The sequence below is a fragment of the Cynocephalus volans genome, chromosome 10 (genome assembly GCF_027409185.1).
Source record: "Cynocephalus volans isolate mCynVol1 chromosome 10, mCynVol1.pri, whole genome shotgun sequence".
Lineage (NCBI taxonomy): Eukaryota > Metazoa > Chordata > Mammalia > Dermoptera > Cynocephalidae > Cynocephalus > Cynocephalus volans.
The window spans coordinates 5,109,323-5,132,996 of NC_084469.1; the positions used below are offsets into that span (position 1 = coordinate 5,109,323).

General features: G+C 54.6%; 1 protein-coding gene across 1 annotated transcript; it reads right to left on the reverse strand.

Annotated features, from left to right (window-relative positions):
- Positions 1-316: 316 nt before the first annotated feature.
- ERBB2 (erb-b2 receptor tyrosine kinase 2) lies at positions 317-22,394 on the reverse strand. Its single transcript, XM_063113221.1, has 27 exons — positions 22,087-22,394; positions 15,715-15,866; positions 14,662-14,875; positions 13,685-13,819; positions 13,299-13,367; positions 13,016-13,131; positions 12,760-12,901; positions 11,807-11,926; positions 11,403-11,529; positions 9,788-9,861; positions 9,609-9,699; positions 9,190-9,389; positions 8,709-8,841; positions 8,535-8,625; positions 7,707-7,867; positions 6,270-6,317; positions 4,813-4,951; positions 4,612-4,734; positions 4,259-4,357; positions 3,806-3,991; positions 3,517-3,672; positions 3,322-3,397; positions 2,856-3,002; positions 2,345-2,442; positions 1,973-2,161; positions 1,437-1,689; positions 317-1,320 (listed from the first exon to the last, which is right to left on the reverse strand). The coding sequence occupies exons 1-27, from the start codon at positions 22,157-22,159 to the stop codon at positions 965-967; spliced, it is 3,768 nt and encodes a 1,255-aa protein (XP_062969291.1). The 5' UTR covers positions 22,160-22,394; the 3' UTR covers positions 317-964.
- Positions 22,395-23,674: the final 1,280 nt, after the last annotated feature.

Genomic DNA, 23,674 nt, shown 5'->3' on the forward strand with positions numbered 1-23,674 from the left:
CACTGCCTCTTTTTTCCCCCATCCCTCCCCCCCACTCCCCTTACCCAAAGGGAGGAAATTAGACCATTCTGTTGGGTGGCCTTAGGTATTAATTTGTTCTAAGCAAGAATGATCAGGATGTCAAAGGGCTCTCAGATCAAAATCCGAACTTCCCTATCCCCCCTACCCAAAAGCCAGGGAACTGGATGTTGTTGGACTCCTCGTTCAAGCTTTCTGAGGGTTCCTAGCCACTCCCTCCAGGCAAAGAGGAGTTGAATGTAAGGTGAGCAGTAAGGGATGGCACAGAGCCACCCCTAGACACAGGCTGGTGCCCAGCTGTTTTCCAAAATATATTTGCAAATGGGGAAAGTGGGTGTAGAGAAAGGGACATCCCTCCTACAACCCCAAGGACTCTTCCTTTCATACAAAACCCACCCTCCCCTGGGTCCTTATTTCATCTTTAAAAAACAAAGCAAAACAAGTAAAAATGAAACAAAAAAGCACTCTGTACAAGGACTAGATCTTGACACTATTGCTGCTCCCTTCCCTGGACGCAGCACTAGGTCTCAGGGACAGTCTCTGAATAGGTCGCTCTCGTTCTGAGACACCCCTTGGGGCCTCTTGCCCTCCTAGGCCCAGCTCCCCTAAGTCCTTTAGTACCAAGGATCTGGAAGAAGAGGGCCAGGCTGGGCCGCTGCCTCAGGTGGGGAGACTGTGGCTGTGGCATCCATTGGACCCTAGAGTCTGGTGGGACAGGGTTCCAAAATCAACCAAACCACTCTGTGCTGCTCCCTCTTCCAACTGGGCTGGGCCACTCTTTGCCACCTGGGAACTCAAGCAGGAAGGAAGATTCCTTAGGACAGGTTCCTGGCATGGCAGGGTCCCCTGGATGTGGTCTGAGGCCCTCTCTCCACCTTGTCGTGATGCAGACCGGAAGTCAAGTCTTTCCCACTCCCTGAGGCCTCAGCAGACTTGGCCTCCTGGCTCACACTGGCACATCCAGGCCCAAGTACTCAGGGTTCTCTGCTGTAGGGGTCCCTTCAAAGGTGCTGGGTGGAGACCCCTGCTCTGATGGGTCCTGATCCCAGTAATAGAGGTTGTCAAAGGCTGGGCTGAAGGTAGGAGGTGGGTGGGGCTGAGGGGCAGCCCCTCCACGGGGTGCCAAGTATTCGGGGTTCTCCACTGCACCCCCAAAGCCAAAAACGTCTTTGACAACCCCATTCTTCCCGGGGGAAAGAGTCTTGGGCCTTTCCAGAGTGGCACCAGCAGGTCGGGCATGAGGCAGAGGGCCCTCTAGGGGTGAGGGGGGCTGCGTCCGAACCTCTGGCTGGTTCACATATTCTGAAAGGGCAAGAGAAGAGGACTTGTTAGGGAAAGGAACCCATGTGTCCCTGCCACTACCACTGCCACCAATTCCCCCACCTCCCAGTCGTTTAGCTTGGGCCTGGATTCCATACCGGGCTGGCGGCTGCAGGTCAGGGGAGCAACATAGCCATCAGTCTCAGGGGGCTGGGGTACTGTGGGGTCCTCGCTGTACCGCTGTAGAGGGCTGGGGTCATGTTGGGTGAGGCTCTGCAGTCCTTTGGCTGCCCCCATTCCCAGGTCACCATCAAACACATCAGAGCCAGCCCCTTCTGAGGGTGCCAGCGGAGATCTGGGGGGCTCCTCTTCGGAGGGCTCCAGCCCCAGCGTCAGCTCACCACCACCACTCTGGGGACAAGAGAGAAAGTCATGATGAGGTCACTCGTGGATCTGGGATGGGGACTCCATGGGATGTGACGGGGTCACAGGAGAAAAACAGAGGTCACCTTTGGGGTTGACAGAGTTACCATGGAGTGAATGGGGTCACAGGGTTTGAAATATAGGAATCCTCCTTAGGGATATCGGGGTTTCCATGAGAGGTGATGATTGGGGGAACATCAGAAAAAGGGACCCTAGTCCACTGGGGTGGGAGGAGGTAAGCGGCCACCACAGTGTGACCGAACACACTGACCCTGGTGGATGAGCTGCGGTGCCTGCGGTGGGCTGTGCTCCCAGTGCCTGCGGCAGGGTCTGGGCAGAAGAAGCCCTGCTGGGGTACCAGATACTCCTCAGCATCCACCAGGTCCCCCATGTCATCATCCTCCAGCAGTGAGCGATAGAAGGTGCTGTCCAAGGGACTGGCTGGGCCCAAATCTTCATTCTGGGGAGGAGGGAGACAGGGTGGCAACCCCTCCCCAGCCCAGTGTACAGCCTCCCAGGGAAGGCTCACGAGGGCGAGAAGTGCGGGCTGGGCTTGGAGGCCTGCAGTCATCTCCCTTCACGCCCTCTGCAGGTGGGTGCTCTTAGTCACCATAGGCAGGGGTGGGGCAGAAAGGCCCGGTACCTGGATGACCACAAAGCGCTGAGGGTCCCTGGCCATGCGGGAGAATTCAGTCACCAACTCCCGGAATCTCGGCCGACATTCAGAGTCAATCATCCAACCTGGGGCAGGAGAGGGCTCAGCATCCTCGTCGCGGGTCCAGCTGTGTGCTGGCAGCCTCTCCCCTGCCGCTCCATCTCCAGACCGGTCTAGACAACCCCACTGACAGCCCAAAGCCCTCAGGTGCTAGGAAAGTAGCTCTAGACTCTGGGGTTTGGAGCCAGAACCTTTAGGCATCTCTGCTAGTTTCCCCTTTTAATTTTGCATTTAAGTCTCTCTCCAGCTGTTCCTCTAGAGTAAGAGCGCCTCTGGAGTTTTACTGTAAAAGGGCTACGAGATGCTTTTGAGGCTCCTTTAAATATACCAGGGCTCCTGGTTCCACATACATCCTACTCTTGGTGCCCTACTTGCCCCTTGTGGGCCCCTCCACCCATGCCCTCCCAGCCTTCTCCACACAGCCAGCGTAGCCACACACATTTGACCATGATCATGTAGACATCAATGGTGCAGATGGGGGGCTGGGGCAGCCGCTCTCCCTTCTCCAGCAGGTCAGGGATCTCACGGGCTGGGATCCCATCATAAGGTTTGGCCCCAAAAGTCATTAGCTCCCACACAGTCACACCTAGGGCAGAGAGAGGGGTCAGGGGTGGGAGAACCAGAGGGAGCTTTAGTGTACTGAGCCCAAAGGCTCTATCCAGGAGCCTGGCACCATGGCGGGGGAAGGAGACGTGATGCCCCAGGGACAGGGTCCACCCAGTCTTTCCCCAGTCCCTGGGAGTGCACAGACCCTGCAGGTGAAGGCACAGGCAACCTCTTCCTTCCCTCCCACATGCTAAGGTGTTTCCATAAATTCTCCTCCTTCCCAGCTCTCATCCTTCCACCAACATTCCCCCAGGGCCATGGCTCCCCATCCACCCCAACCCAGCCTCCCCACCACGCACCATAGCTCCACACATCACTCTGGTGGGTGAATCTCCGGCGGAGAATGGACTCCAATGCCATCCACTTGATGGGCACCTGGGGGAGCAGAGGAGGAAGTCCTCTGTTGGGTGTGGTGAGAGGGGTGGCCGTTCTCAGAGCTCTTCCGGGGGCCAGACCCTTATTCCACCCCACCTCACTCTGCCCCCTTCCCTGACCTTGCCCCCATCTGCGTGGTACTCCGTCTCATCAATGTCCAACAGCCGAGCCAGCCCAAAGTCTGTAATCTTGACGTGGTTGGGACTCTTGACCAGCACGTTCCGGGCAGCCAGGTCCCTGTGCACAAGCCGCACGTCCTCCAGGTAGCTCATCCCCTGGAACGGGAGGCACCATGTGGGCCTTCGGGTAGGGCCTGGCGCACTCCCAGGAAACATCCCCATCCTAGGCTGTATGGAGATAGAGGCTTGTCCCAGGGATCCGCAGAGCCCAGGCCCCCCAAGTGCATACCTTGGCAATCTGCACACACCAGTTCAGCAGGTCCTGGGAGCCCAGGCGCCCGCGGTGTTCTCGGACGTGGTCTAGGAGGCAGCCATAGGGCATAAGCTGTGTCACCAGCTGCACCGTGGATGTCAGGCAGATGCCCAGGAGGCGGGACACATATGGGGAGCCCACACCAGCCATCACGTACGCTTCCTGGGGGCAAGGCTGCACTGAGAGGGTGTGGGAGACCACAAACCTCAACTGCCACACATCTCTCCTGAGGGGCGAGTGCATGACTGGGGACCCTCACCCATCCTACCCCATCCATCACAAAGCACAGCCCACAGACTGGGGAGGTTGAGAGTTGAGGTTTGGGGGGGATCACATCTCCCAGACCCCAGTGAAGAGAGTCCAGGGCCCAGACCTGCAGCCAGGGGGTCCCCTCCTATACACTCAGCAGGAAGGGGCAGGGGGGCTTACGTCCAAGATTTCTTTGTTGGCTTTGGGGGATGTGTTTTCCCTCAAAACTTTGATGGCCACTGGGATTTTCACATTCTCCCCATCGGGGATCCAGATGCCCTGAGCAGAAAGAGGAGGATGTGGGCGAGAAGAGCGGGTCCGGATCCAGCCTACCTCCTAGCGGTCATCACTTGGACTGGGGCTTGCCTTGCTAGCGCGTCTGTAACTGCTATCTCCCAAACAGCAGCACTGCCTCCAGCTCCAGGCTGTCCCCCAGCCCCACACACGCCTACAGTGGAAGTCCTGACCACACCCATCTAGGCATCGCCCCTCTTCTGGGACCACCCACCCCAGGACCTCACGTAGACTCTGACCTTGTAGACTGTGCCGAAAGCTCCGGATCCAAGCACCTTCACCTTCCTCAGCTCCGTCTCTTTCAGGATCCGCATCTGAGCCTGGTTGGGCATCGCTCCGCTGGGCGTCAGCGGCTCCACCAGCTGGGGTGAAGGGGCGGTGGGTCAGTGCCGGGCCGGCCGCAGACCCCAGGCCGATGGGGAGGCCGCAGGCCACCTCACCTCCGTCTCCTGCAGCAGCCGCCGCATCGTGTACTTCCGGATCTTCTGCCGCCTTCGCTTGATCAGGATCCCAAGAACCAGCCCCATGACCACAAACAGCAGAATGCCCACCACAGCAGCGATGATGGATGTCACAGGGCTAAGGGCGGGAGCCAGGGTCAGGGATTGGGGGCAGTCTGGGGCAGGAGGGACGAAAGGGCCCCATGGACGGACATGAAAATCCTTGGCATTCACAAGGGGAAGTCGGAAGGGTGACCCACAGGCTGACTGACCCTCTCTTCCCTACTCTAAAACCTGCCTCCTCTCCCCACTGCTTCCAAAATAAAGTTCACACTCCTTGCAGGCATCGAAGCCCCGTTCATCCACATCTCCACATACTCTATGCTCTTGCCTCTAGCGAGTTCAAGACTCGAAAACTTCATGGCTAAAAAATCACAAAGAAGCTTGTTAATTGCACCATTCTGGAGCCCCACCCCCAGAGATCCTGACTGCTGCATGGGGTGGGGCCCAGGAATGTGGACCCAGTGGTTCTGATATTCTAGCCAAGTGTTTCTCCCATAGGTCATGATTTTCCACACCTCCTAGCCTTTGCGCATGCTGTTCCTGCTGCCTGGGCCGCCATTTCTCCATGGGGTCATCCTTCAAGACTCGGCTCTTCCTGGGTGTTGCCCCAACATCCTCATCATCCTTGTCCCCTCCACCCCCTTGCTCAGCACAGGGCCTGGCACATGGCAAACCTCTAATGAATACTTGCTTCTTGGACATATGATTGCCTAGGACATCCTCCAGTCTGGTTTTCTCCCCAAAGCCCTTCCCAGAGCTCCCCACTGGCCAATCAAGTCCAGCCCTGTAGCCTGGTGGTCAGGGCCTGTGCCCTCCGGGTCTGACCCTAACCTGATCATGACTTCACCCCTTACTCCTCTCCATGCTTATTCAATAGCCCACCCTGCCAGAACCTTTGAACACACCCTAGATTTTCCTGATACCTCCCCCAATGCCACCTTGCCCCCCAGTGCTTTCCACCTGAATGCAAGTGAAATGCCTGCCCCCCTCTTGCAAGGCCTGCCTCAAATGCCACCTTCTCCTTGAAGCCTCCTGCCATCCCCAGATAAGAATTCATTGTTCCCTCCTCAGTGCTACAGCTGCGCTCTTTTCAGTCGACCCCGAGTTCCAGGGAGTTGAACTTTGCCTGTGTCCCTCACAAGACATCATGCTACTCGAGAACAGGGAGGTGCTGGGTATTGCAGCTATCTCTCCCTGCAGCCCCCCGCCTCCAGCATCCTGAGCAGGTCCTCTGTCCACTAATTGAAGTGAATTGAAAGAAGGATCTACAGCAGAAGAGTGGGTAGGGAAGGACAGGTATCATCTCAGGAGACTGCCTCCCCACAGCAGTGACCACCCAGGGGCCAGGAGGGAAGTGAGGGGCAATGGGGGGCAAATCTGGGGACCAGGCCAACCTGGCTCTCTGCTCAGCAGGACAGCCCTTGTCGTCCAGGTCCACACAGCTGCAGGAGAGAGAGTGCCATCAACAATTCTGGGAACCACCCTCCTGGACTCACTCCAGCTGCACGACAACCCCAGAGGCGGGCGTGGCTGGGTTATTATCCCCATTTGACAAAAGCAGAAACTGGGCTCAAGGTCACAGTGCTCTTTCTACCACCCCACAAGAGGATTCCTCCTCCAGCCTGGGCACTGCATCCCTGCTCCCCTGCACCTCCCTGCGGTGGGTAGGGAGGGGGGAGCACCTGGAAGAACATCAAGTCCGAAAGCTCAGCTTATTTCCTCCGTAAAAGAATCCCAGGGTAAGGACTGGCTGGTTAGCTCAGTTGGTTAGAGCGTGGTGCTGATAACACCAAGGTCCAGGGTTCCATCCCTGTACTGGCCAGCCGCCAAAAAAAAAAAAAGAATCCCAGGGTAAACTGGGACAACTTCTCCAAAGAAAAGTTTAGCAATACCATTAAATTAATGTCTAAGACCCAGCAGTTCCACCTCTCAGTGCGTACCCTAAATGTCAACACCTGTATACTAAAGGGCTTGCACAAGGATGCTTGCTTGTACACGGAGTTCAAGTGCAATAAACTCCCCCAAAAAGGAAATAAGCAAAAAATCCCTGAAATGGGGACAGGATTAAATTACATCCATGCTATAGACTGAGTAGTTTTTTAAAAAGGAGGTAGATCTATGTGCACTCACAAGAAAAGACACATAAAGTGGGGGGGAAAAGCCAAGTACAGAATATGTACAGTGTGATCCCATTTACATTAAAAGTGCACCCAGAGAAACAAATCTGATTAAAGATAAGTTGAACTGTATGAAATGGCTGTTTTTTGACCATTTTTGACTTACACAAACAGCAGTCTTATATGACTCAACCTAATATAAATGTAATATATCTATGTAAGTGTAAAAAGAAAAGCCTGGAAGGATGCACACCAAGTCAATCCAGTGGTTCTTCCCGGGGAGGGGAGAGACTGGGTGGGCAGGGGAGGAGTGTGCAAGGGCACTTTGTCACATGGAAAAACATTGTGAGATTCTGTTAAGTGAAAAAAAGTAATTTGCAAACAAACAAAAATCTTAGGATGTGCACTGATAAAAGCAATTGTAGAGTAATAATATATATTACCATATATAATAATGTGCACAGATAAAAATAACTAGAGGGAAATATTCCAAATCAGTAATGGAGGGGATAGAACTTCTAGTGACATTGATTTATATTTCATGTTCAAATTTAAGATTTTTAACATGTGTTACATTTGTTTTCAGAGAAAAAAGATATGAAAAATGAAGTCTGATGGAGGTGAAGGTAGAGTTGTCCCCCTTTTACAGCAAAAGCCCCAGAGAGGCTCCTGAGACAAAAGCCTCCTTTCTGCAGAAAAGGCCCTCAGACTCACGAGTGGGTGCAGTTGATGGGGCACGGCTGGCACGTGCCCTCCTCATCTGGGAACTTCCAGATGGGTATGTAGGAGAGGTCAGGCTTCACACCGCTGGGGCAGCGAGCCACGCAGAAGGGCGGGTCCTTGTAGTGGGCACAGGCCACACACTGGTCAGCCTCCTGGGTGGGGAAGAAAGGTTTGTGGGTGGCTGGAACTGACACCCCCAGGACAGCAGGACCAGGCCCTTGGGTTCCCCCTCGTGCTTCCCACGGCCACTCGGCAGCACTTTTTACCCTGCTCCTTGGTAAAGCCCCTGCACCCCTGCTCTTCTCCCAGTCTGTGTGGACCCCTCCCTTAGCTGCCCTCCTTCAAAGCTTGATCTCAGGTGTTGGCTTTAGAGGCACCCAGAGAGGGAACAGCAAGTAACAACCACCGTTATGTAGAAAGCCTTTTCAGTGCTCAGGCCTATTTAATTTCATTCTTACCACATGCCAACGAAGTAGGTCCTATTATAATATTCATTTTATGAATGAGAAACCAAGGTTGGAAGCAGGGCCTGCGTTTGAATCCAGATAGGCTGATGCCTGAGCCCACAGGTCTAACCACCTTTGCACAACCATGGAAGGCCAGAATACAGGCCTGCTTGGGACTTTTTCACAGTCTGAAGGGCCCCAAAGTCCCCAGCTTCCCAGCCTCTCTCTCTTTCCATCCCTCTGCTGTTCAGCTCTGAGCTCAGAGCCCTCCCCAGGGACATTTTACCAGCCTTAGCCCACTCTGCAGCCTCTTGCCAACCTGCCACGTCCCTGACAACCCCCCACCCCTTGCTTGCTTCCACCAGCACCTCACCGATCCAAAGCAGGTCACTGAGCCATTCTGGGGCTGACACTCGGGGTGGCACGGCAGACAGTGCCTGTCATTCACGTACTCCCTGGGGAGCCTGAGAGAAGGAACGAGTGGTGAGGGGGTCTTGGGGGAGCCCCTGTGCACCCCTCCAGCCGCCCCCTTCTCCACCCCGCATACCCCTGCAGTACTCGGCATTCTTCCACGCACTCCTGGCCCCGAAGGAACTGGCTGCAGTTGACACACTGGGTGGGCCCCGGACCCCAGCAGTGCCCGTGGGCGCACAGCGGATAGCAGGCCAGGCCCTCGCCCACTGCAGTGAGGAGGAAGGGGGCCAGAGGGGACTCTTAGGGGAGGCCCCGGGTCCAAGTGAACCAGGGGAAGGGGTTGTGAGTGTGGCTTTGGGCTGGAGGGATGGGAATAGGTGCTGGGTAGTGCAGGGGAGGAAGATTCCAGAACAGAGGGGAGGGAAGGGTGTCAGGGCAGTGCGGTAAGACCAGCTAGAACCATGCCGAGAGGCCAAGCCAGCCAGAGCCAAGGCAAATATGGTGCTCCAAGGACAGGCAGCCTGCACAAGTCCCAGAAAGCTGCTGCCAGGGGCACGTGGGCACCCATGTGTGCTGGCAGATGGGAGAGAGCAGCGCTGGGCTCCCTGTCTTACCACACTTGTCCTCTGGCCGGTTGGCACTGTAGAGCAGGGCCTGGTGCGGGTTCCGGAAGAGCTGGTCCCAGGGCACCGTGTGTACGAAGCAGAGGCGGGTGTTGCGGTGGATGAGGGCCAGTCCGCTGCCCAGTTCCCGCAGTGAGCGCAGCCCCAGCCAGCTGATGCCCAGCCCTTGCAGGGTCAGAGAGTAGGCGCCACTATGGGAGGAAGGATGTCAGCTGCAGGGTGGGCACCTGACTCCTTCCTGGTAAGCAAGGGCTGCCCTCACCTTCCCCGTGGCCCCAGCACACTCTGAAAACTCTTCGTGGAAAGGTTACTGCTGTGTCCCTGGGGAAGAGGAATACCCGCCTGTGCCCAGACTTCTCACAGGCACTCCTCCCCCTATCAGGTCCCCTCCCCCCACCCCCCATACTCACTCATGCAGAACTCGTCCTCGGATTACTCGCAGGTTCTGGAAAACACTGAGGTCAGGCAGGCTGTCTGGCCATGCTGAAATGTACAGGTAACCTGCAGGCAGAGAGTGAGGCTAGGGTGGGGGGACAGGGCAAGGACCCCCCAGACCCCATAGAGTAGGACACAGAGAGACAGAGCCCACCTGTGATCTCCTCCAGAGTCTCAAACACTCTGAGTTGCTCAGGCTGTAGGGGTGCCATGTTGGAGGCCAGGTCCCTAGAAGGATCAGGAGAGGAGTCAGCAGGGCCAGGAAGAGGGTGGGCATGACCCCCAGAGCTGGCCTGCCACTCCACGCCCCATCCCTTCGTTAATGCCTCCACTTAAACCCTTTGCCCATCAAAGCCGGCTATTCCCATCTGAGCTTCAAAATCCAGGCCCTAGTTTGACAGGATTAGCAAAACAGTATTTATATTCTTTGATTTTGAAATTGTACTTCTAGAAATGTGGCCTACAGACAATGGCCTCTGTTCCCAGAGGCACATACAAGGCAGAACTGTTCATAAGAGCAAAAATTGAAAATGACCCAAATGTCTATCACTAAATAAGGGAGCTGTCTATACAACCACCTTAATTGGGACTATTCCTGCCCCCATTTTACAGATGAAGAAACTGAGGCACACCAACATGGCCACCAAGACTAATAAGTGCTAGAGCCAGGTTTCAAACGGTCTGGCTCTGAAGGGTGGGCTCTTAGCTGCCTCTCTAGCTGCCACCCACTCCACAGCTGTTGAAAGACACAAACTGTCATGACCAGCTCACCAGAGCAAGGGCCCAACAGCACGGTCCTCATGATATGCCCCATTTACATAGACCAGCCTCCCCAGCAAAATAATGAAAGCTGAGCTCCTCCATGTGCGTGTCTACCTGTGTATAAATGGTCTGGATGAACACACACAACTGTTAACAGTGGTCCCCTAGGAAAGGGAAGTAGGGATAACAAGTGTTGAAGGGAGTTTTTTTCATTTCATAACACACTTTTTTATTGAAGCACAATTTACATACATAAAATGCACAGATTTTTGGTGTACAGTTTGATGAGTTTTGACAAGTGCATTCACTCATGCATCCACCACCCCAATCGATGTGCAGAACATTTCCATCACCCCAGAAATTTCCTTATGTCCCTCTCTAGGCCCCGACCCTGAGGCAACCACTGTTCTGATTTCTCTCACAAATGGTTTCGTCTGTTCGGAGCCTCACATAAAGATTATCATACAGTATGGAATCTTGTCCTTTTTGTTCTGTTTTGTTTTTTGAGTTTTTTTGGTGGCTGGCCAGTATGGGCATCTGAACCCTTGACCTTGGTGTGACAACACAGAGCTCTAACTAACTGAGTCAACTGGCCAGCCCTGGTGTGGAATCTTGCGTCTGGCTTGTTTTGCTCCATATGATGTTTTTGAGACTCATTCATGCCGTGCATATCAGTAGTTCATTTCCTTTTGTTCTGAGCAGAATTTCATTGCGCCGTTTGTTTGCTTATTCATCTATTTATGTATATGTGGGTTATTTCCAAATTGGGGCTATTATGAATAAAGCTGCCCTGAAATCAAGGGGAATTTTACCTTATCTGAATGGTTTGGCCTCCATACAAGTCCATGTTCATGGATCATTTACAAAAATAACCCTCCCCCCCAAAAGTCCCTGCTCCCTCTGGTCTGCCACCTGTCTCCTGCCATCCCCCAGGTACTGCCACATCTGAGTCCTCAGTCCTCTCCGTCTGCCCTGACACTGCCTCAGGCCATTGTGCCCACCCTTACCCATCAAAGCTCTCTGGCAGAAACGCCAGGCTGCCAAAGATCTTCTTGCAGCCAGCAAACTCCTGGATGTTGGCACTAGTGACTGCTCTGGCCTCCCGCAGGTGTTCCATGCCCAAACCGTAGCACACTGCAGGGAGTGGGGGCAGGTGGTGAAGGGGCCATCTCAGCAGCCACTTGGGGCACCAGGGTCCTGTCTGCAGTCCCCTCCTGGGACCACAGACCCACTCCCCACACTGGCAGGAGACATGGGGAAACTTAGGGAACTGATCTGGGGAGGGCCAGGGGTAGAGACAGTGGGAGAAAAGGACTGGGTCCCAGAAAGGCCCAAGGAAGGGTGGGACAGGCCAAGCTGAATGTGCAGAGGGACTGGAACTGCATCTGACCCAGGGGCAGTGAGTGGGTACCTCGGGGACAGGGTTTGCTGCATTTCTCACACCGCTGTGTTCCATCCTCAGCTGTCACCTCTTGGTTGTGCAGGGGACAGACCAGGGTGCAGGATCCCACGTCGGTAGATAGGTAGTTGTCTGAGAAGATTAGGAGCATGTATCCATGTGCCCTAGCTCTTCCCGCCCCACGAGGAGCAGTGTCACCATGCCCAGGTACAATAAGAATAATACCAACAAATACTTAAATGCCCTCGCCATGAGTCTGAGCACTTGACATTCATTCACTCCTTACAACAATCATATGTGATCAGAACCGTTAGATTCCCATTTTGCAAACCAAAGCACAGTCATGTAAATTAAATTATTCAAGGCCACTGTGCTAGTAAGCGGAGGAGCTAGGATTTGAACTCAGGTCTGCTCTACGCTTCATCCTCTCACCCACCACGAGAAAGTCCAGCCAGGACCCGGAGGCCCACTCCCGTCTCCTGTGAAAGGAGGAAAGAGGTTCCCCAGGTCTGAGCCCAGTCCCTAAATGTCCATCAGTCAATAAGGGAGCTGTAAAATAAAACCCTGATCTATTCAGACTGTAAGTATTAAAACTGACATTTATGACAGTATCTGCCAGGTACCATTCTTAAAGCTTTACAAATACTAACTCATTCAAATTTTATTACTACTTTATGAGGCTGGGAATATTCTTGCCCCCACTTTACAGATGAGGAAACTGAGGCAGAGCAAGGAGAAGGCCACAAGACTAGTAAGTGGTAGAGCCAGCTTTCAGACGGGCTGGCTGCCAAGGCTAGGCTCTTAGCTGCCTATCTTTGCTGCCACCTGCTCCACAGCTGTTTAAAGATGAAGGCAGCTCGCCACAAACCATCATGACCAGCTCTCCAGAGCCCAACAGCGGCCCCATTTACATAGACCAGCCACCCCAGCAAAACAATGAAGACTAAGGTTCTCCTGGCACTCACAGGGACAGGCAGTCACACAGCTGGCACCGAAGGTGTACCGGCCCTCAGGGTTGGGCATGGACTCGAAGGTGTCCGTGTTGTAGGTGACCAGGGCTGGGCAATGCAGCTCACAGATGCCACTGTGGTTGAAGTGGAGGCAGGCCTGGGGCACAGACAGCTGGTTGTCACTACACTGTTGTTCTCTGGTGTGCCGGGGGTACAAGGGTAGCACCCCGGGGAGGTGGGGAGCTGGCAGGCACAGGACAGAGGCACATACCAGGCAGTCCGAGTGCTTGGGGCCTGTGCAGCCAGCAGCACATTGCTCATGGCAGCAGTCGGTGGGCAGCGGACCCTTGCAGCGGGCACAGCCACTGGCACAAACAGTGCGTGTCACTGTTGGACAAAAGCAAGGATGAGGGCTGCAGACCCTCACCAGCATCCACTTCTGGGGAGACTTTCTGCCCCAGGGAAGACACCCCAGGTCTGGTATCCCGCCCCTCCCATGTCACCTGTATTCCATCCTGCCCAGCCCCCAGATTCTGGCCCTCCCTAGGACTCACAGCTCTGACAGTCTTCAGAACTTTCTCCCCAGCAGCGGGAGGCATTACAAGCTGGAGAACAGGGTCGGCCTGAGGAGAGAACCAGAGAGGCAGTGAGAGATGTATGGGGACAAGAAGGATGATGGCTAACTACAGAGCGAGACACAAACAGCAACAAAGACCAAGAGGCAGAATGCACAGCGAGGGAAGAGAAGACTCCAGAAGCAGAGACACGATCTAGAAGCAGAGGGAGAAAAGGCAGAGAACCACAGAGACGAGGGGATGCAGGGAGATGGCAGCAGGCACTGAGAAAGAGGAAATGGCAGGGTCCGTGGCTGCAGAGGGGGTGTAAGTCAGGAGCGCGGGGCCTGAGAGAAGAGGCTGCGGGCAGGGAGAGTGCAGCTTACAGGCCCGGGAGCGGTGGGTGTCGATCAGTGTGAGAGCCAGCTGGTTGTTCTTGTGGAAGACGTCCTTCCACAGAATTGTGTCCTGGTAGCAGAGCTGGGGGTTCCGCCGGATCAAGACCCCTCCCTTCAGGATCTCTGTGGAGTGAGCAATAATCAGGGGACCCCTGCCCCTTCTGTGACCTCCTGTCCTCCCTCAGGGCCCTCCTGCCTTCTAAAAGGGGAGCAGGCCTTTTAAACAACTGCCAGGTTCCCTGGGGGAGCAGAGAAGATACCTTCAGCCTCTTGTAGCCCTGCCCACTGCCCTCCAACATGAACAAACTGAGTCCCGGGGAGGAGTGAGCTGTCCACGTCAGGGTCCAGATGTCCACAGGGACATGAGCTCTTTCCTTGCCTCTCACCTCTGCCCTGTGCACATTGCTTGGTAGTTAGAAGAGAGACTGCAGAGTCTGAACCCAGCTTCACCACTAACTAGCTGTATCACCTTGAGCAAGTCGCTTACCTGCTGCAGGCTTCCGTTTTCTCATGTGTAAAATGAGAAGAACACTGATGCTTCCCTTGCAGGATTACAGCCTGACTGAAATGGGCTCAGGCATGCAAACATCCTGGCACCCAGAGTTTGGGACACTGTCAGCTCCAGGGCCACCACATTACAGTGTCATAGGTTGTTGACTGCACACTTGCACTCAGCCACGTGGGGACAAAAACCTAGCCCGCATTTTAGTTATCAAATTGTGCATGCTGGCCCAAGCTGAGACTTTCTGGAAAGAAGGGAAATCTTTTTCTAATCTTCACAGGGCACCTTCCCTGCCTCTGCCTGTAACCACCCAGAGAGGACACCGCTTCTAATTCACAAAGCCTCCTGTGGCTAGCAGCGGCCCTGGTCAGCTCTCGATAATCAAGAGAAGGTTTCAAAATAAATAAATATAAATAAATAAATAAATAAATAAAGAGAAGGTTTCAATGATGGTGAAGGCCACCTGTGAGGCTTCGAAGCTGCAGCTCCCGCAGCCCTCCTGGGGCAGCCCCCATGGCAGGGGCAGCACCGTCCTGTGGGTCTCCATTGTCTAGCACGGCCAGGGCATAGTTGTCCTCGAAGAGCTGAGTACCTCGTACAATTCGCAGTCCCTGCAATGGGACCTGCCTCACCTGGCTGTGAGCGATGAGCACATATCCCTGCACCTCCTGGATATCCTAGGAAGGGATAGGGAAGGGTGGGGCTGAGGCAGGCCTGGGCCTCCTTGGGGTCACCCAGTGCTTAGGGATCTTGGGCAAGGCCCCCAGCCACAGTGAAGTCCTCATGCATAAAATGGAGTTCAAGCTTCTCCCCACCTTGCCTCACCAGATTCTTGTACGATCAAGAAAGATAATGGTTGGGGGTGTGGTATTTTGTAAACTGTGAGCAAGTGCCCCGCCTGCTGTACATCTCACTTTCCTCATCCATAAAAGGAAAGGCTGGACAAGATGACAATTGGACAGGCCCAGCAATGCACACAGGGCCCCACTCCAGGCCCATGAACATAACTCAGCAGGCCAGTTTCTACTCTCTCTCCTGCTCATAACCTTTTCACAGACATATCTCTTGATCTTCACAATGGGTCCCCCAAGATGCCTATTGCTCCCAATATATAAATAAGGAAACTGAGACCCAGTGAAGCTAAGGGTCATTCACATGGCTCCTCAGTGGCAGAACCAGACCTGGAACCCGCATCTCCCACCAGCCCTTTCCATTACTCTAGCCTGGGGCAGGTGGATGGGGGAGGTAATCATGCTGGCAAAAGAGCACAAAATTTAGCAGAAATATAGATGCATCCCATCCAGAGATGTCCACAGCCAGCGACATTATAGAGAGGGAGTCGACTGATTTTGCAGTAGAACGAATGGGGATTAGACAACAGAAAGGACTTCCTGGTTGAGAAACCATAACAAGAGAGGAAATGCAGAGAGGGACACCCTCTTTTACCACCCACCTATAAGCAGAGGGCTCAGCCCAGCTAGAGGCAGGACCTGGCTGGGCTATCCATGGGCCTCACCTGCAGGAAGGAGAGGCTGGCATTGGCGGGTAGGTAGGTGAGTTCCAGGTTGCCCTGTACCACCTGACAGCCCTGGTAGAGGTGGCGGAGCATGTCCAGGTGGGTCTCGGGACTGGCTGGGAGGCGCAGCTTCATGTCTGTGCCGGTGCATACTGGCAGGAGGGAGCAGATGGGTCAGAGGACACTGCCCAGTGACCTTCCTCTACCTGGCTGCCTCATCCACACTCACTCCCCAGAGTCCCGCCGACTCAGACAGGGACCTCTCCTCCCATGCCCCTTGCACCTGCAGAGTTAACAGCAGAAGAAAGCTTGCATGTCTGGGAAGAGCAGGGAAACCAGGGAGAGGCTCCTTCTGGCTGGTCCCACCCTGAGCATCCAGAGGGGGCCCCAGTGTGCCAGCCCCACTGAACTTGCCCATCAATACAGGGTGTTGGCTGGCAAAGAAAGCCTCCCTTTGTCCCAAAGGCACGACTCAGGGCCAAGGGGTAAAAATCCCCCAAGAGAGGCGATGATGAATCATGAATCTTCTGGATACCCCCTGCTCCTCTCCCAAGCAAACAAACTCAGGGCATTCTCCCTACGCCATTCCAACACACCCACATGTCAACCTCCTGGCAAGGGATACCCACCCCATAATGCCACCCAGAAAGTGGGGAAGGAGGGTCAGCTGGAGTCGTAGCTGGGGCATGGGGGCAGCCAGGAAGCTGGTCACTGCAGAGACCTCTGGAACTCCCCGATGCAGAGTAAAGGAGCATCAGACTCCAGCTGTGTGCATCCGGACCCAGGCTGAGGATACCAGGCCAGGCGATGCGTGCTCCAAAGGCTCCTACGCTGGCACCCTCACCCTTGCCACCTCCTCAGGGCAAGACTCCAAAACCAGCTGGCAGAATCTATGCCACGAAACTCCTGCCACAAAGGCACTACGTCAGCCCTGCATACCTGCCCAGTGCCAACCATCAACCAAGGAACATCAGATTGAACTACCATACCTGGCCCACCTGGACTCCAGCCTGGTGTCCCTGAGACCAGAAGTGCCCACTAAGCCCAGAGATCCTAGAGGGGGTGAACCACCCCTGATGAGGGGGCATCTGGATGGCACCCAGCACCATGCCTGCCAGCAGGGGGAGATTAAAGTGCCCAGTTGAACTCGTTTTTCTGCTCTAGTGAGATGAATCACCTGGTGCGTCCTGCCCAGAAGGCTGTGGCGGGGAGGTGGGTGGAGGGCACCCTCAGATACACAGGTCCACAGGTGCCTGAGCTGCCCAGAATTCCTGTCAGTCACTGCTCCACCTCCCACAGACTACAAACAGATTCAGGGACAGTGCAGTGGCTGACTTGGGGTCTGACACCAGGGACCCTGCTCTCCCATGCAACTGGGAGCCTAAGGTCAAATCCTAGGGGATAGTGAGATACCCCGCCCCCACCCCACCCCACCCCCACCTCCAGAGAGCTGGAGAAGGGTTGGCAGGGCAAAAGCCCCCAGTTCTCAGCTTGAGCCAATGGCCACAAACTGGTGGCCATTCAGGAACACTCAGAGTGGTCTCTATCCCCACCCTCTAGGCAGATACGGACAAAAGCAGAAGGAGAAAGAGGAGGGCCCAGAAATAGAACTCAAGGGTCCATCTTCCAGACCGAGGAGAGAGATTGCCAGGCCTCACCCACTCGCACCCCCCTTCTGCAGCCCCTCCCCCCGCAGACTCCCCAGAGGAACAGGAGCTGGGGGTGGCAGGCCAGGCCCAAAATAACAACCTGCTGCCAGGACCTCCTCCAGCTTCAGCTGCTTCATAGGCACAGCTGTCTCCAAGCCCAGACCCCAGGCCCTGGCCCAAGCCTGGGACAGGACCTCCACCCCCTGTGGCCCTCTCCCAGGGACACCAGCTGTGGCAGCTAGGCAATAGGAAAACAACAACACAGGGACCGGAGCCGAGCACCTACTGTGTGCCCAGCAGGCACTCTAGGTGGATCCTCATAACATCCTGCAGGGACTGGGACTGCAACCTCTGTTCTGCAAAGGAGGAAACTCAGGCTGGCAGGGCCTGATTTTCCCAAGGTCATATGGCTTGTGAGAGATAGAGGCAGGATTTGAACCCAGATCTGTCTGACTTTAGATCCCACATTCCTTCCGCTAGGCCTAACTGCACGCACACAAGTACACTTCACACCCTACAAAAATGTAAATACACACTAACTCTCCTATGTCACCAATAAACATTACAGGTCCTAGGCAGGGCAGGGTGGCTGGACTGGGTGGGAGGGTTAGAAAGGGTGTGGTCCGGGCCGAGCCCGTGGCGCACTCGGTAGAGTGCTGCGCTGGGAGCGCGGCGACACTCCCGCCGCGGGTTCGGATCCTATATAGGAATGGCCGGTGCACTCACTGGCTGAGTGCCGGTCACGGAAAAAAAAAAAAAAAAAAAAAAAAACGACAGAAAGGGTGTGGTCCCACCCTATTGGCAAGTTTGTTTACCTAATTTGTGGCCAATTTAAGTCTGATTAAGACTCCAAGTGTCTGCAGACAGGTGGTAAAATTGGACCCTGCAACCGAATCCCAGGGAGCTGGAGGCTCAGTGGCTGATACCCGCAACCCACCCGACATGGCCTCCTCAACACCTCCCCTGCCTCCATTTCCTTACACTCCCCCAGCTCCTTACCAGTCTCCCCTCACCAGTCCTCGTCACAGTCCCTATGTCCATCCTACCCCCATTGATTTTCTTGGGGAGTAAAAGGTCCTAATTCCACACAGGCTGTTCTTCATTTCCAGGACCTTGCCCCCCTCTCTGAAACCCCAACCTCCAGTTCTCCAGGGCAAAGACAGCAAGAGAAAGAGCCAGGGCAGTACCCACCGTGCACGCTGGAGAATTGTTTGCTGAATGAATGAAGTGGACTCTCCAGACCAAAAGGACCCAACTGAGGTCATGGCATCCATCCCTCTGCTCAGAGCTGGTCACAGTCTTTCATGTCCCTCCTGCTAGACTTGGTGGTCAGGGTTTAGCCCCAGTCCTGGGGGGTTTTAAGTGAGTTCTCTCGTCCCATCAGCCTTCAGGCCTCACTGCTTCTCTTGCTCATAGCATGAAAGCCTCTCCTCCTTTAGGTTTCCATGAACACTACCAGTAAAACCACCTGCATCCCCAAAGCTTCACCTCTCCCAGAGCTGTGGGGCCAGAGCCCATGGCAGTGATACCAGGACTCCCCCATCACACACACCTGGTATATCAGGCCTGATATGAGACCAGGGCTTGGGCTCAGGGTCTTTAGACAGAACCCTGTCTCGGCCACTCACTGTGTGACCTTGAGCAAGTCCCTAGACCTTCAGGGCAGAAGCTAGATCAGATTCACCTCTAAGCCCGGCACCGCCTGTGACTTAGTAGGCACTCAATGAATATCTACTGACCTAAACTTGGCTGTAACAACTCTTACTCCTCAGAGAAGGTATATGAGAGTTAAGTGAGAGCGTGAATCGGGAAGCACTCTGTAAACATGACAAGGCTTTGTAAACAGGACTGGGGCAACACAAACATTAGCTAGAATAATTCTCCCACTCCTTAACAGAGCACACATCCCTGCCCCTAACTTGTCTCTCTTCCCAGGGGTGGGGAGGATGGGTGGCCTAGGAAAAGACAGAGATATCACTCTAGAGGGGCTTTCCACCAGTAGAGGGGGGTCTCTTTCTAGATCATTCCATCACCAAGGGGCAGACACAACTATCCAGGGCCTTACCCCAGCCCCCCAGTGGCCCCTCATGCTTCCACTCCAGCTGTCTCTCTTGCCCACAGCCCTGTGTGTCTTGGTGGCTGCTGCTCCCCTCCTGACCTCAGTCCCCTGCCACACTGGGAGGGCAGGCATGGGCTAGACAGGAAAGGAGAGGACTCCACAGCCAGGAGGGGACCCCAGGGACCCCCCAGCTCAGCTCCTCTTTCTATAGCCTCGATAAGTGGATGGGAAGGTCATTTACCTGAACAGCAGAGGAGCATCTCTACTCCCGTCTGGCCCTGGCTGCCCCTAAGGCTTTGCTTAACCCATTCCTGTTGAATGGAATAAGACTTTGACCAATTCTTAATGCCTCCTCATTAGAGTCCCTGGACATTACTGGATAGCTGGGGAGCCTTGGAAAAGTTGCTTCATTTCTCTGAAGTTAGTTTTCTCATCTGCGCACCTACACCACAGGATTGTTGCAGAGATGAAATGAAACTATCTATGGCTAAAAACCTGGCATATAGGAAGCTCATTGTACATTTTTTAAAAGTTAAGGCAAGAGAGGTTCATACAGCAGGAGTACGGGTAATCCAAAACGAGGAGAAAATAAAAAGTGCTCTGTATTTGACTTTGGAATGCAATGTATTTTTCTTTTTACATTTGATCCTATCTTTTCAAGTGTTTTTTTCTTGACTATTAAAATGAGTACTTTCCCTAAATATAGTAAAAAGAGGGAAGGAGGCTGTTGGAGAATGATACCGGAATTAAAATATGAATGAACTCTGCAAGAGTAAAAGGATGTGTTTGATGCAATTTACAAAACCTTGACCTCTAAGAAAGGAACTCAGTAAAATCCTGACCCTCTGGGCCTACCCCCAGGTCTCCTCTTCCCCCACATTCCTGCCCCAACCCTTGGCCCTGGGGTGAGGGCTGCCTTTTTAACCATCCCCTGCACAACACACCCAGCAGTGCAGGTCGAGGGGACATGAGAGAACCCACTCCAGTCAGATCCCAGCTCTGCAGCAACCCGGCCACTCTCTGCCTGCTCAACTCCCAGGCCAAGGTGAGGAGGGCAACACTCGGCCTGGCCTCACCCTTCTCATCAGAAGGTCAGAGGTGAAGATGCCCGCCTGGGAGACCGGGAGGGAAAGGCTGGGCTTAAGGGAGAGCAGCGCCTTCCTCCTCCTGAGAAGGCCTGGGGCCACCTCCTGCTGTTTACAGCACATCTGGCCCAGCACCTTGAGGGAGTTCCTGGAGGGCAGAGTTCAGCCTGTGTCCCCAAGTCAGCAGGCAGAATGCTGTTTGACAACACAAAGCCCAGACAACTCAGGAACACCCTTGCATAGACACGCAGCCTCAGACACTCACATTGACAGCCCTCGAATAACACGGCGATGCACTGACAGAGGGCCCCTCAGGCAATGCACAGCCACGATGACATTCACCCCCTCCCCAGACTCCCCGACCTATGGAAACCACCCACTACTCCCAGAACACTCTCAGTTCATCTTCCCCACAGCCCAGCGACTTGGGGAACAGTGTTGCCCATTGTTCTAGGTAGAGCTACGTAGTGATTTTGAATGTGCGGCTGGGCCCCACCATTTACTGGTTGCTACTGGGATCTCTTTAAGCCCTGGTTGTCACCTGGAAAATGGGTATGCTGGTAGGACTTCTATCATAGGCTCATTCTGAGGATTAAAGGAGGGAACGCATGCAGAACACCACACACAGTGCATGGCAGAGTATACCTGGCACAATGAACGTCAGCTTTTATCATGATTGCACACAGATGGACAGATGGGTCAGGACACACGCGGCCCCCACGTCACCCTTCCCCACACACAACATGAAGGAAAAGGCAGCAGAACAGCCCAGCCCTCTGTCTACCCCCATCTGGCTTTATTTCTTAGCTTCTCTCTCTGCTCCAACTGCCCAGGAATCCTCCCTTGGAACTCTCCCACTTTACACTCCAAACCAGGAGACCCATCACTGCCCCTGCATGGTCCATGAGCTCCAAACGTCACAAAGCACACAGTCCTTAAGTCGGCCCTAAAGAAATTTATTCAAAACAAACATCTCCTCCTCCCCCCAAACCAGACCCCAGCATGAGGCAGTTCTGCAGCTCGACCAGCCACCTTCTGCTCCCGGGCTCCGGCAGGACAGGTTGCTGCCCCCGGCTCCCCCTCCACACCCGACCCTGCCCGGAGCTGCAGTAGCCGAACCCAATCGACCGAAGTGGGGCGGGGAAGGGGCGGGGGAGGGGCAGGGCAGAGGGGACCCCCAAGGAATCCAGCTCAGTCCAGTCCGGAGGCGGAGGCTGCCAACTGGAAAAGCTCTGAGAAAGCTTGAGGGGGCTCCAGAGGGGGGACACACACCCACACGCGCTACGCAACACACCCTTCGGGAGGAAACTTTCCGAACAATTTCAGAACTTTTCTGACAAGTTCCCGGAGCCTCGGAGGAGGTCTGGAAAGCGCCCGGCTCTCGACCGGGCCATCCGAAGCCTCTTCGGCGTAACTGCCCCTCGCCCTGCCCGAGGGGCTGCCCTGAGCGCCTGGATTCGGGTTGGAAGAGCTCGTCCGGCCCCCTCTGCCCGCGCCCGCCCCCGCCCGGGGACTTCGGCGGAGGACCCGGGCTGCAGGGTCGCGTCGCTGCTCCAGCCTCTCCCGACACCAGACCTACCTCGGGTGCCCGCGGCTCCGGGGGGCAAGAGGGCGAGGAGGAGCCCCCAGCGGCACCAGGCCGCCAGCTGCATGGTGCTCACTGCGGCTCGGGCCCCATGGCTCCGCTGGACCAGCCTGCGAGGGCGCGGGGCGCGGCGAGGGGACGGGGCCGGGCGCGCGGCGCCGGAAAGGGCCCCCGGGAAGGGGCGCACGGCTGCCCGCGGGGCTCTTGGCGTCTCTCCGGTCCTGCTGGAGGGGAGTCTCAGCGCCACAACTTCATTCTTATACTTCCTCGAGCAGCCCTCCCCCTCCGCCGCCGCCTCCTCCTGTGCCGCGAGCCCGCGCGCCCCCACCCCCTCCAACTGCATTCCAGCCAGTCTGGGAGTGGCAGCTCCCAGCTCCACTTTCTCCCTCTCTCGGCGCAGGCCTGGGTGCGTCCCCGCCGGCGCCCGGACGCCTGGGTTGCCTGCAGCAGATCTCCCACATTTCCCTGGAGAACCCCTCAAAGCAGAGGAAGGGCGAATCCGCCCCCTACCCCGGAGTCTGGCCCAGATTCTCTAGGCTGCCTTCCTTAACTCTCTTTTAAATCTCAGGTTTTAAAATCTTGTAAATCTTCAACATTCCTGGGGAGTTTGCATCCTACTCCATGACATCCTATCTATTTTAAGGCCAAATAGTGGTTTTCCCACCACATCCTCAAGTGAAATTGATAGTCAAGGAGGAGGATGTGTTGTGTTGAACTTCGGGCTTCCAGGACTCCCCTGAACGTCTTCTTCAATCTTTTAGGCATCTTCTCCAATCTGAAAAGTATGATTTTTAAGGAGAGCTACAACTTGGGGGAAAGGCAGTCAAATTGGAGGGACTTCTATCTAAATCCTTCTTAGAACATCTTATGTGTGCACCCAGCACCCAGTTCATTCAAGGTTTCTTCTCTGTCCCTTGCCTTTTATTACCCTGCTTAATTCCACCTCCCCAGACTGCATTCCACCTAGGGCCCCTGACCCTATTCCTAATGCCTGGTGGTAGGGGTGGGGACGGAAGGAAGGCATATTTTTGTTGAAAATTCCAACAAAATATTGCTTGGAATATATTTATACTAACAAATTATTCATTGTTTATCTGAAATTCAAATTTAACTGGGCATCCCTATTTTTATTTGTTAAGTATGGCAACCCTAGTTAGAATGCCCCAGCCTGGAGCACACCTGTACTAGTCAAGAGAAGATCAGGGGCACCTACTGGGGACTGCAGAATGAAGGACACTTGCCTTTCTTAACTTGCTTCCATGAGCTGAGTGCAGTTACGGGCAGGCACTTCCACAGTAAGGGGGTTGAGAACAGAGAACTCTAGGATCAAGATGATCTGGGTTCAGATCTCTACTCCATCACATATTAGCTTTGTGATCCTGGGCAAGTGACAGAGCTTCTCTGGGTCTCAGTTTGTTCATCTGTAAAACAGCATCTGGCATACTGTGCTAGAGTTTAAAGGAGATAAACTCTAGCACAGTACTTGGCACATAATAACTGCTCAATAAATGGTCCCAGATTTAGTTATACTGGGGCAGATCCAGGTTTTTGGGGGGTCCTATACTTAGAAAATTTGAGAGAC